This window comes from Salmo salar, chromosome ssa20 (assembly GCF_905237065.1).
Source record: "Salmo salar chromosome ssa20, Ssal_v3.1, whole genome shotgun sequence".
In the NCBI taxonomy this organism is placed as follows: Eukaryota; Metazoa; Chordata; class Actinopteri; order Salmoniformes; family Salmonidae; genus Salmo; species Salmo salar.
In genome coordinates this window covers 88,801,281-88,815,845 of record NC_059461.1, presented here as the reverse complement: position 1 = coordinate 88,815,845, position 14,565 = coordinate 88,801,281, and the positions used below count along the sequence as shown (strand labels likewise).

The 14,565-nt window shown below is 47.5% G+C and overlaps 1 protein-coding gene across 2 annotated transcripts in view; it reads right to left on the bottom strand.

Moving 5' to 3' along the window:
- LOC106581510 (syntaxin-1A) overlaps positions 1-14,565 on the bottom strand; it is a 233,176-nt gene that overhangs the window by 63,508 nt on the left and 155,103 nt on the right. For both annotated transcript variants that reach the window (XM_045704086.1, XM_045704085.1), the window contains exons 4-6: positions 14,288-14,362; positions 7,278-7,351; positions 6,029-6,137 (exon numbers count right to left, since the gene is read on the bottom strand). In XM_045704086.1, the coding sequence (XP_045560042.1) occupies positions 6,029-6,137; positions 7,278-7,351; positions 14,288-14,362 (258 nt within the window). The remainder of the gene's footprint in view (positions 1-6,028; positions 6,138-7,277; positions 7,352-14,287; positions 14,363-14,565) is intronic.

Below are 14,565 nucleotides of genomic sequence, written 5' to 3'. Positions count from 1 at the left end.
GTTCCAGTGAAGGGAAATCTTAACGCTCCAGCATAGAATAACATTCTAGACGATTCTGTGCTTTCATGTTTGTAGAAACAGTTTGGAGAAGGGTCTTTCCTGTTTCAACATGACAATGCCCCCGTGCACAAAGCGAGGTCCATACAGAAATGGTTTGTTGAGATGAGTGTGGAAGAACTTGACTGGCCTGCACAGAGCCCTGACTTCAACCCCATCTAACACCTTTGGGATGAATTAGAACGTCCCTGCAGCAATGTTCCAACATCTAGTGGAAAGCCTTCCCAGAAGACTGGAGGCTGTTATAGCAGCAAAGGGGGGACCAACTCCATATTAATGCCCATGATAGAGTAGAGCTCAATAGGTCATATTAGAGCAGAGGTCAATAGGTCATAATAGAGCAGACCTCAATAGGTCATAATAGAGCAGACCTCAATAGGTGATAATAGAGCAGACCTCAATAGGTCATAATAGAGCAGACCTCAATAGGTTATAATAGAGCAGACCTCAATAGGTTATAATAGAGCAGACCTCAATAGGTCATATTAGAGCAGAGGTCAATAGGTCATAATAGAGCAGACCTCAATAGGTCATAATAGAGCAGACCTCAATAGGTCATAATAGAGCAGACCTCAATAGGTCATAGTAGAATAGACCTCAATAGGTCTGGAGAGGGCTAACAAGAGAGAATTCTCCATCATGTTTTGTCTTAACGCCTACATCATCCTCTCTATCACTCTCTCTGTTTCTCCCCATTACTCTGTCCCTACACCTCTCTCAATATATCACTCTGTCCCTCTCTCTCTCTCCATTACTCTGTTCCTACCTCTCTCTAAGTATCACTCTGTCTCTCTCTCTCTCTCTCTCTCTCCATTACTCTGTTCCTACCTCTCTCTAAGTATCCCTCTGTCCCTACCTCTCACCCTCTCTCTCCATGTCTTTCTTTCTAATCCCCTGCCTGCTGTTTCTTGATATCAGGCAGGCCCACCTGTGACTACAGCAGCTGACAAGTGGGTTGGAGGTGACTCTGTTACAGTTAACAGGTACACCTGTGTGTGTGTGTGTGTGTGTGTCTATTGCCATGCCAACCTGGGGAAACTGGTACTGTAGAGCATATAACCCCAGGCTGGCAGTGGCCCTGACAATGCCTGTTACAGAAACAGAGACAGGATATTATACCTGACAAATCAGACATGAGCTGTGTTCAAATACTCATATTAACTGTACTATTTGTGACCTGAATTGAGTATATAGTATGCTTATTGGTCATAGTATGGATATAGTTAGTATGCAAAAAAGTTGCAGGATGTTGTACTAAATTCGCCAAAATATGAAATATATACGCAGAGGACACTATTTTCGTACTTTAGGGCCCATAATGCAATTCTTCAGGAAATGAGTGGCTCACATCGTTTTCAGATTTGAAGAAAATGGCGGAAAATATGCAGCTGAAGCACAACGGTACAAATTCATTGCTTTAACTAATGATGAAAAATGTTAAGAAAATGTTGAGCAATGTAATAAAGTAATGGCTGCTCAAATAAGTTACCTTACATGTTATGTTGGCTGACAATTTGTTAGCTACGCTGTCTGTAACGTTCGTCGCCTGGTGACGAGGAAGCGGACCAAAACGCAGCTGGGAGCGAACACATGTTTATTCAACACACTGGAATTAAACATGTACACAAAAATCAAGAAAAAAGCAGATACGTTACGTGCTCAAACAAAGAGACAACACCCCACAAACAGCGTGGGGAAAACAGCAACTTAAATGTGATCCCAATCAGAGACAATTAGCGACAGCTGTCTCTGATTGGGAATCGACAGAACCCAACATAGAAATAAACCCACCTAGAGCCTACACAAGGCTAAAACGTAAACCAAACACAAACCAATGAAAAATACCTAACATGACACACCCTGACCCAATATACCCGAGTTCACCTGGTCAGGGCGTGACAGAACCCCCCCCCCAACGGTGCGTACTCCCAGCGCACCAAACTTAAGTCTATTAGGGGGGGAGACCCGGGTGGGCGCCTCACCCTCGGTGGAGGCTCTGGCCCCGGGCGTGTTCTCTCCCCCGCCTTCACCTTAACCCTACCCCTCTGGCCCGGACTGGACCACTGTGGAGCGGCATGCTCAGGCTCCGGAGCGGAGCCGTCGACCGGAACAGGATTGGGGACATGCACCACTAACCTGGTGCGGGGAGCAGGGACGGGCCGGACAGGACTGGGGACACGCACCACTGACTTGGTGCGGGGAGCAGGGACGGGCCGGACAGGACTGGGGACACGCACCACTGACTTGGTGCGGGGAGCAGGAACGGGCCGGGCCGGACTGGGGACATGCACCACCAACCTGGTGTGGGGAACAGGGACGGGCCGGACAGGACTGGGGACACGCACCACTAACCTGGTGCGGGGAGCAGGGACGGGCCGGACAGGACTGGGGACACGCACCACTGACTTGGTGCGGGGAGCAGGGACGGGCCGGACAGGACTGGGGACACGCACCACTGACTTGGTGCGGGGAGCAGGAACGGGCCGGGCCGGACTGGGGACACGCACCACCAACCTGGTGTGGGGAACAGGGACGGGCCGGACAGGACTGGGGACACGCACCACTAACCTGGTGCGGGGAGCAGGGACGGGCCGGACAGGACTGGGGACACGCACCACTGACTTGGTGCGGGGAGCAGGGACGGGCCGGACAGGACTGGGGACACGCACCACCAACCTGGTGCGGGGAGCAGGGACGGGCCAGACAGGACTGTGAACACGTACTGGTGACCTGAAGCGTGGAGCCGGTTTAGCCACTCGTCCTGGCTGGATGCCCATCCTAGCACGGCATGTGCTGGGCATGTCCACCGGACGCACCGGGCTGTGCGGGCGCACTGGCGACACAGCGTGCAACTCCGCATACCATGGCTTGGTGCGGGGAGCAGGGACGGGCCGGACAGGACTGGGGACACGCACCACTGACTTGGTGCGGGGAGCAGGGACGGGCCGGACAGGACTGTGGACACGCACCACTAGCCTGGTGCGGGAAGCAGGGACGGGCCAGACAGGACTGTGGACACGCACTGGTGACCTGAACCGTGGAGCCGGTTTAGCAACTCGTCCTGGCTGGATGCCCATCCTAGCACGGCATGTGCTGGGCATGTCCACCGGATGCACCGGGCTGTGCGGGCGCACTGGCGACACAGCGCGCAACTCCGCATACCATGGCTTGGTGCGGGGAGCAGGGACGGGCCGGGCAGGACTGTGGACACGCACTGGTGACCTGAAGCGTGGAGCCGGTTTAGCCACTCGTCCTGGCTGGATGCCCATCCTAGCACGGCATGTGCTGGGCATGTCCACCGGACGCACCGGGCTGTGCGGGCGCACTGGCGACACAGCGCGCAACTCCGCATACCATGGTTCCTCCTCCAGATCTTCCCTCTGCAGGTCCTCAATCAACTGCCTCATCATCTTCGTCTCTTCCTCCGCCGTCATCCCCCACGAGAGCAGTGGTCTGGGCTCTTCCTCTGCCCTTCCGGACCACCCCATTAGCCCCCCCAAAAAAATTTCTTGGGGGTGTTTTCCGGGCCTCCTCGACCGCCGCCTGCGACTCCGTCTACCGGCTGGCTTTAACTCCTCGACCTGGGAATCCTTCCGCCAGGGTCCTTTCCCCGACATTATCTCCTCCCAGGTCCAGAACTCCTTCCCCTCGCGAGCCCATCTCTCGCGCTCCTTTTCCTCCCGCTGCTTGGTCCTGGTTCGGTGGGGTGTTCTGTAACGTTCGTCGCCTGGTGACGAGGAAGCGGACCAAAACGCAGCTGGGAGCGAACACATGTTTATTCAACACACTGGAATTAAACATGTACACAAAAATCAAGAAAAAAGCAGATACGTTACGTGCTCAAACAAAGAGACAACACCCCACAAACAGCGTGGGGAAAACAGCAACTTAAATGTGATCCCAATCAGAGACAATTAGCGACAGCTGTCTCTGATTGGGAATCGACAGAACCCAACATAGAAATAAACCCACCTAGAGCCTACACAAGGCTAAAACGTAAACCAAACACAAACCAATGAAAAATACCTAACATGACACACCCTGACCCAATATACACGAGTTCATCTGTCCTTACGAACCACATAGCATATCATTACAGCAGTATGTTGTTATGCTAACTTAGCTACCTAACGTTAGTTGGCTACTTATACATCAAACTTGCCAGTATATTAACTATCTGCTATCTAACTAACTACCCAACGTTTATTGACTTGATTATCCCCGTCATTGTGCTTTCTCAACAGTCGTTGTGCTTTCTCAACAGACATTAGGGTGCTTTCATAAATTTGATCTAGCTATCTACTCTGATTTCAGAGCACTCTCGTCTGAGTGTACCAGAGCGCAGAATAATGAATTTACGAGCGCTCAACACCCATTGAATATTGCCGGTGTCAGTAAACATCAGAAAAAAAAGTGTAATTAAATTGTTACCAGCAGCACAGTTACAGTCACCAACACTCTGGATAACATGAAAACTGCCTAACCAGCTCTGCTAGGGTGAGTAAAATGGTCAGAGTGGGCTCATTTGTGTCTGGAAGTAGCTAGCAAGGGTGCTTGACTGCAGTTGTAAGGTCAGAACGCTCAAAATCAACCGTACTCCTCGGCCGGAGCGTCCAGTGTGCGCTCTGAGAGCGAAACGCTCTGAATTTACAAACGGACAATCTGACAACGCTCTGAATTTACAAACGGACAATCTGACAACGCTCTGAATTTACAAACGGACAATCTGACAACGCTCTGAATTTACAAACGGACAATCTGACAACGCTCTGAATTTACAAGCGCACTCTGGCACTCCAGATCGAATTTAAGAACACACCCAAAGTTGTAAAATATCTAACTAGTCATTTGTTATGCTAACTAGCTAGCAAGAGGTTGCATAGCAACAGCATCAACTTCCGGGTAGACAGGCGAAGCTCTAGTACGCTCAACTGAAATGAAACTGTTAGTTTACAGTATACTAAAATGAACTAATAGTATATAGTATATATTCATTAAGTATGTAGTATACAGTATGTTAGTATGGGTATTCATTAAGTATGTAGTATACAGTATGTTAGTATGGATGCTCATTAAGTATGTAGTATACAGTATGTTAGTATGGATGCCCATTAAGTATGTAGTATACAGTATGTAAGTATGGGTATTCATTAAGTACACACACACACACACACACACACACACACACACACACACACACACACACACACACACACACACACACACACACACACACACACACACACACACACACACACATCTGTGTAGAAATAGATAGCAGTCATCCCATTACACACAGAAAGCTTCCCTAAAGCACAATTGAACTGTTGGACCCTCAGGTGGTGATGTGAAGATGGGACTGAAGCAGCCAAAGGCTCAGCTGATTGACTTGCTGGTTACATGGTATGGAGTTCACATAGACTGTGTGTGTGTGTGTGTGTGTGTGTGATAGTGTATGTGTGTGTGAGCATGTGTGTGATAGTGTGTGTGTGTGTGTGTGTGTGAGCATGTGTGTGATTGTGTGTGTGTGTGTGTGTGTGTGTGAGTATGTGTGTGTGTGAGTATGTGTGTGTGTGAGTATGTGTGTGTGTGAGCATGTGTGTGATATTGTGTGTGTGTGTGAGCATGTGTGTGATAGTGTGTGTGTGTGTGTGTGTGAGCATGTGTGTGATAGTGTGTGTGTGTGTGTGTGTGATAATGTGTGTGTGATAATGTGTGTGTGTGTGTGTGTGTGTGATAGTGTGTGTGTGCGTGTGATAGTGTGTGTGTGTGATAGTGTGTGTGTGTGTGTGTGTGTGTGTGTGTGTGTGTGTGTGTGTGTGTGTGTGTGTGTGTGTGTGTGTGTGTGTGTGTGTGTGTGTGTGTGTGTGTGATTGTGTGTGTGTGTGTGAGACTCTACTCACTGATCTCCAGCTGAGGTGCATCTTTTAGTGGACAATAGAGTGGTGTTGAACTGAATCCATGTACTCACTGATCTCCAGCTGTCTCTGGATGCGTCCCTTGCAGCGCTCTCTGTAGTCTGACTGGGTGGCGTTGTACTCTGACATCACCTCCACAAACTTACGGGACAGCGTGGAGTGCTATGGGAGACAGGGGAGAGACAGGGGGACAGGAGAGAGGGAGAAACAGGGGGACAGGAGAGACGGGGAGACAGGGGAGAGACGGGGGACAGGAGAGAGGGAGAGACAGGGGGACGGGAGAGACGGGGGACAGGAGAGAGGGGGAGACAGGGGAGAGACAGGGGGACAGGAGAGAGGGAGAAACAGGGGGACGGGAGAGATGGGGAGACAGGGGAGAGACGGGGGACAGGAGACAGGGAGAGACAGGGAGACAGGGGAGAGATGGGGGACAGGAGAGAGGGAGAGACAGGGGGACGGGAGAGACGGGGAGACAGGGGAGAGACGGGGGACAGGAGACAGGGAGAGACAGGGAAACAGGGGAGAGATGGGGGACAGGAGAGAGGGGAGAGATGGGGGACAGGAGAGACGGGGAGACAGGGGAGAGATGGGGGACAGGAGACAGGGGAGAGATGGGGGACAGGAGAGACGGGGAGACAGGGGAGAGATGGGGGACAGGAGAGACGGGGAGACAGGGGAGAGACGGGGGACAGGAGACAGGGAGAGACAGGGAGACGGGAGAGATGGGGGACAGGAGAGAGGGAGAAACAGGGGGACGGGAGAGACGGGGAGACAGGGGAGAGACGGGGGACAGGAGACAGAGAGAGACAGGGAGACAGGGAGAGACGGGGGACAGGAGAGAGGAAGAGAGAGGGATGGGAGAGACAGGGACAGGACTTGCACTATTTGCACATCATTACAACACTGTATATAGACATAATATGACATTTGATTATTTTGGAACTTCTGTGAGTGTAATGTTTACTGTTTACTTTTTATTGTTTATTTCACTTTTGCTTATTATCTACTTGCTTGGCTATGTTAACATATGCTTCCCATGTCAATAAAGCCCCTTGAATTGAATTGAATTGAGAGGGTGAGAGAGAGGGGTAGGCAGGGAGACAGGTCTGTTAAGGTCAATGACTCCTCTCTCCTGCCACCTCTCTCCTGCCACCTGTCAACTCTCTCCTCTCTCCTGCCTCCTCTCTCCTGCCTCCTCTCTCCTGCCTCCTCTCTCCTCTCTCCTCTCCCGCTCCCTCACTCATCCTTACATCTCTACCACTGCACTCTCTCCTCTTCTCACTTTCTCTCCTCCTGACTCACCTGTGTCTTGCGAATCCTCAGGTCAGCTGAAGACTTGTTCTGACTCTCCTCCTGCTCAATGGTCTGTTGGATACCTGCAGGAAGACAGAGGATACAGACCAGGAGACTTTGTGATTCCTTAGTAAAATGGGAGTTATGAAATCTGAAGACATGTCACTTAACCGATACATATTAAATCAATGATATCTACTGTTTCAAACAAGAACTTTCGCACTGCACAGGTCTGTCTTTTTAGTGAAATAAACTTGCCTGAATTCGACCCAATACCAACGGGGAAGTCTGCAGTGTTGAGAGCGGCTGTATGAAACCAATCTGTACGTCAAACAAAGCTCTTAACCGTGCCAGCCCGCTCTTCATTTGTATTCAGAACGAAACACCATAAAATCTGCTCAAAACTGTGTATCACGGACTGCAAGACCCAAATGCTGTAATGTAATCTCTCCATCCAACACCACCATATTACTGTAATGTCATCTCTCCATCCAACACCACCATATTACTGTAATGTCATCTCTCCATCCAACACCACCATATTACTGTAATGTCATCTCTCTATCCAACACCACCATATTACTGTAATGTCATCTCTCCATCCAACACCACCATATTACTGTAATGTCATCTCTCCATCCAACACCACCATATTACTGTAATGTCATCTCTCCATCCAACACCACCATATTACTGTAATGTCATCTCTCCATCCAACACCACCATATTACTGTAATGTCATCTCTCCATCCAACACCACCATATTACTGTAATGTCATCTCTCTATCCAACACCACCATATTACTGTAATGTCATCTCTCCATCCAACACCACCATATTACTGTAATGTCATCTCTCCATCCAACACCACCATATTACTGTAATGTCATCTCTCCATCCAACACCACCATACTACTGTAATGTCATCTCTCCATCCAACACCACCATATTACTGTAATGTCATCTCTCCATCCAACACTACCATATTACTGTAATGTCATCTCTCCATCCAACACCACCATACTACTGTAATGTCATCTCTCCATCCAACACCACCATATTACTGTAATGTCATCTCTCCATCCAACACCACCATATTACTGTAATGTCATCTCTCCATCCAACACCACCATATTACTGTAATGTCATCTCTCCATCCAACACCACCATATTACTGTAATGTCATCTCTCCATCCAACACCACCATATTACTGTAATGTCATCTCTCCTTCCAACACCACCATATTACTGTAATGTCATCTCTCCATCCAACACCACCATATTACTGTAATGTCATCTCTCCATCCAACACCACCATATTACTGTAATGTCATCTCTCCATCCAACACCACCATACTACTGTAATGTCATCTCTCCATCCAACACCACCATATTACTGTAATGTCATCTCTCCATCCAACACCACCATATTACTGTAATGTCATCTCTCTATCCAACACCACCATATTACTGTAATGTCATCTTTCCATCCAACACCACCATATTACTGTAATGTCATCTCTCTATCCAACACCACCATATTACTGTAATGTCATCACTCCATCCAACACCACCATATTACTGTAATGTCATCTCTCCATCCAACACCACCATATTACTGTAATGTCATCTCTCTATCCAACACCACCATATTACTGTAATGTCATCTCTCCATCCAACACCACCATATTACTGTAATGTCATCTCTCCATCCAACACCACCATATTACTGTAATGTCATCTCTCCATCCAACACCACCATATTACTGTAATGTCATCTCTCCAGCCAACACCACCATATTACTGTAATGTCATCTCTCCATCCAACACCACCATATTACTGTAATGTAATCTCTCTATCCAACACCACCATATTACTGTAATGTAATCTCTCCATCCAACACCACCATATTACTGTAATGTCATCTCTCCATCCAACACCACCATACTGTAATGTAATCTCTCCATCCAACACCACCATACTACTGTAATGTCATCTCTCCATCCAACACCACCATACTACTGTAATGTCATCTCTCCATCCAACACCACCATATTACTGTAATGTCATCTCTCCATCCAACACCACCATATTACTGTAATATCATCTCTCCATCCAACACCACCATATTACTGTAATGTCATCTCTCCATCCAACACCACCATACTACTGTAATGTCATCTCTCCATCCAACACCACCATATTACTGTAATGTCATCTCTCCATCCAACACCACCATATTACTGTAATGTCATCTCTACATCCAACACCACCATACTACTGTAATGTCATCTCTCCATCCAACACCACCATATTACTGTAATGTCATCTCTCCATCCAACACCACCATATTACTGTAATGTCATCTCTCCATCCAACACCACCATATTACTGTAATGTCATCTCTCCATCCAACACCACCATATTACTGTAATGTCATCTCTCCATCCAACACCACCATATTACTGTAATGTCATCTCTCCATCCAACACCACCATATTACTGTAATGTCATCTCTCTATCCAACACCACCATATTACACACTACTGTAATGTAAGTATGACCCGTACATGTGTGATTAGTCTAACAAGACCAGTCGCTGTGTGACTATCTGGTGACTACAGGGTGACTACTGTCCTCCTAGGGTCTACACTACAGGGGGACTACTGTCCTCCTAGGGTCTACACTACAGGGTAACTACTGTCCTCCTATGGTCTACACTACAGGGTGACTACTGTCCTCCTAGGCGTCTTCAACTGCCTTACTAACACCTACAACTGTTATAAGAGTAATATATTATAGAGGCAGGGCAGATGTTATATTATAGAGGCAGGGGAGATGTTATATTATAGAGGCAGGGGGAGATGTTATACTATAGAGGCAGGGAAGATGTTATACTATAGAGGAAGGGCAGATGTATTATAGAGGCAGGGCAGATGTTACATTATAGAGGCAGGGCAGATGTTACATTATAGAGGCAGGGCAGATGTTATATTATAGAGGCAGGGCAGATGTTATACTATAGAGGCAGGGGGAGATGTTGTATTATAGAGGCAGGGGGAGATGTTATACTATAGAGGCAGGGCAGATGTTGTATTATAGAGGCAGGGCAGATGTTATATTATAGAGGCAGGGGGAAATGTTGTATTATAGAGGCAGGGGAGATGTTATACTATAGAGGCAGGGCAGATGTTATACTATAGAGGCAGGGGAGATGTTGTATTATAGAGGCAGGGGCAGATGTTATACTATAGAGGCAGGGGAGATGTTATATTATAGAGGCAGGGCAGATGTTGTATTATAGAGGCAGGGGAGATGTTGTATTATAGAGGCAGGGGAGATGTTATATTATAGAGGCAGGGCAGATGTTATATTATAGAAGCAGGGCAGATGTTGTATTATAGAGGCAGGGGAGATGTTGTATTATAGAGGCAGGGGAGATGTTATATTATAGAGGCAGGGCAGATGTTATACTATAGAGGCAGGGGGAGATGTTATATTATAGAGGCAGGGCAGATGTATTATAGAGGCAGGGATGATGTTACATTATAGAGGCAGGGCAGATGTTGTATTATAGAGGCAGGGCAGATGTTGTATTATAGAGGCAGGGCAGATGTTATATTATAGGGGCAGGGCAGATGTATTATAGAGGCAGGGCTGATGTTACATTATAGAGGCAGGGGAGATGTTATATTATAGAGGCAGGGGAGATGTTATATTATAGAGGCAGGGCAGATGTTGTATTATAGAGGCAGGGGAGATGTTGTATTATAGAGGCAGGGGAGATGTTGTATTATAGAGGCAGGGCAGATGTTATATTATAGAGGCAGGGGAGATGTTGTATTATAGAGGCAGGGGAGATGTTATATTATAGAGGCAGGGGGAGATGTTGTATTATAGAGGCAGGGGAGATGTTATACTATATAGACAGGGGGAGATGTTATATTATAGAGGCAGGGGAGATGTTATACTATAGAGGCAGGGGGCGATGTTATACTATAGAGGCAGGGGGAGATGTTATACTATAGAGGCAGGGAAGATGTTATACTATAGAGGCAGGGAAGATGTTATACTATAGAGGCAGGGCAGATGTTATACTATAGAGGCAGGGAAGATGTTATACTATAGAGGCATGGCAGATGTTATATTATAGAGGCAGGGGGAGATGTTATACTATAGAGGCAGGGGGAGATGTTATACTATAGAGGCAGGGGGAGATGTTATACTATAGAGGCAGGGAAGATGTTATACTATAGAGGCAGGGCAGATGTTATATTATAGAGGCAGGGGGAGATGTTATACTATTGAGGCAGGGGAGATGTTATACTATAGAGGCAGGGCAGATGTTATATTATAGAGGCAGGAGAGATGTTATACTATAGAGGCAGGGCAGATGTTATATTATAGAGGCAGGGCAGATGTTATACTATAGAGGCAGGGAAGATGTTATACTATAGAGGCAGGGAGATGTTATATTATAGAGGCAGGGGGAGATGTTATATTATAGAGGCAGGGGAGATGTTATACTATAGAGGCAGGGCAGATGTTATATTATAGAGGCAGGGGAGATGTTATATTATAGAGGCAGGGGAGATGTTATACTATAGAGGCAGGGCAGATGTTATATTATAGAGGCAGGGGGAGATGTTAGATGTTATTTAGCCTCCTAGCACCTTTGTGGAGAGGCAGAAAATATTGAATATACACAATCACCTAACACCCTCCATCAGAAGCCATAGTCTGACTGTAGATTGGGAGAGAGTCAGAGAGAGGGGAAGAGGGATTCTGAGACGGGGGGAGAGAAGAGGGAGAGAAGGGAGATTTTTAGAAATGATAAGGTGAAATAAAAAAAACATGAGCTGTCGCACACCCATAATAATTATTTTGTGTGGAGGTGCTGACTAACGGCGAATAAACTATAAACTTTCAAAATAAAGAAAGTCACACACTCCATATATAAACTCGCAGTAGTTTATTGGGTATTTACCAACGTTTCGGTGTCCCTGTGCATTCTTCAGGGTGAAATGATAAGGTGACATGATTATAGGTTTTACTGTCAGACGTTTTGGAGCTGACATCAGCTGTACACACATTCACACACACAGCTAAATGATAGTGGAGCGATGACGCATAATTACACTCGTATCAAACATCTCGGCGGTGCGATCAATAGACATCACACAAACTCAACCTGGCTGCTCAGACACTGTATGTAAATGTGTGTGTCACCAACTCTGGAGAGAGTGACAGTAATCGTCCGTGCCCACCAGAGAGAAGAATCCACCCGTGTAAATTGGGTTGTCTGTTACCTGCCAAGTTCTCTCTATTTCTCATGCGTTCGTTCATTCATTCTCTCGCTCTCTGTTTTTTCCCCCAAAACACCACTTTACATCAATTTGTAGAGCAGGCCCTCATGCCAAATTGAGTCGAAAGCTTTGCCTCTGTTTGTTTGTCAATTAGGGTGTGCAGGGTGAATACGTGGTCTGTCGTACTGTCTCTCTCTCTGTCTCTCTCTCTCTCTCTCTGTCTCATCTTTACACTGCTGTGTAATGAATCCCAGGTGGAGAAAAGCATTATTTAATGTCCATTTAAATCCTAATACCCATAGACTGAACTGAATGTCTGTTTATTAGGGTGGGGCCAGGTAGAATGTGCAGTATATTGGGGTAGGGCCAGGTAGAATGTGCAGTATATTGGGGTAGGGCCAGGTAGAATGTGCAGTATATTGGGGTAGGGCCAGGTAGAATCTGCAGTATATTGGGGTAGGGCCAGGTAGAATCTGCAGTATATTGGTGTAGGGCCAGGTAGAATGTGCAGTATATTGGGGTAGGGCCAGGTAGAATGTGCAGTATATTGGGGTAGGGCCAGGTAGAATGTGCAGTATATTGGGGTAGAGCCAGGTAGAATGTGCAGTATATTGGGGTAGGGCCAGGTAGAATGTGCAGTATATTGGGGTAGGGCCAGGTAGAATCTGCAGTATATTGGGGTAGGGCCAGGTAGAATGTGCAGTATATTGGGGTAGGGCCAGGTAGAATGTGCAGTATATTGGTGTAGGGCCAGGTAGAATGTGCAGTATATTGGGGTAGGGCCAGGTAGAATGTGCAGTATATTGGGGTAGGGCCAGGTAGAATGTGCAGTATATTGGGGTAGGGCCAGGTAGAATCTGCAGTATATTGGGGTAGGGCCAGGTAGAATCTGCAGTATATTGGGATGGGGCCAGGTAGAATGTGCAGTATATTGGGGTGGGGCCAGGTAGAATGTGCAGTATATTGGTGTAGGGCCAGGTAGAATGTGCAGTATATTGGTGTAGGGCCAGGTAGAATGTGCAGTATATTGGGATAGGGCCAGGTAGAATGTGCAGTATATTGGGGTAGGGCCAGGTAGAATCTGCAGTATATTGGGGTAGGGCCAGGTAGAATGTGCAGTATATTGGGGTAGGGCCAGGTAGAATGTGCAGTATATTGGGATGGGGCCAGGTAGAATCTGCAGTATATTGGGGTAGGGCCAGGTAGAATGTGCAGTATACTGGGGTGGGGCCAGGTAGAATCTGCAGTATATTGGGGTGGGGCCAGGTAGAATCTGCAGTATACTGGGGTGGGGCCAGGTAGAATCTGCAGTATATTGGGGTAGGGCCAGGTAGAATGTGCAGTATACTGGGGTGGGGCCAGGTAGAATGTGCAGTATATTGGGGTAGGGCCAGGTAGAATGTGCAGTATACTGGGGTGGGGCCAGGTAGAATGTGCAGTATACTGGGGTGGGGCCAGGTAGAATGTGCATTATACTGGGGTGGGGCCAGGTAGAATGTGCAGTATACTGGGGTGGGGCCAGGTAGAATGTGCAGTATATTGGGGTAGGGCCAGGTAGAATGTGCAGTATACTGGGGTGGGGCCAGGTAGAATGTGCAGTATATTGGGGTAGGGCCAGGTAGAATGTGCAGTATATTGGGGTAGGGCCAGGTAGAATGTGCAGTATATTGGGGTAGGGCCAGGTAGAATGTGCAGTATATTGGGGTACTCACTCTTTAGTTTGGAGCGAACTTTATTGGCCAACTTCTTAATGTCCGTCATCAGAACTTCCAGGTCCCCCTTCGTCTCTGAGGAGAGAGAGAATAGAGGACATGAGAAGAGAGGAAAGGAGAAGAAAAGAGAAGAGAGGAGAGGACACGAGAAGGGAGGAGAAAAGAGGAGAGGAGATAGGACATGAGAAAAGAGATGACAGGAGAGGAGAGAGGACACGAGGAGAGAGGACACGAGGAGAGAGGACACGAGGAGAGAGGACACGAGAAGAGAGGACACG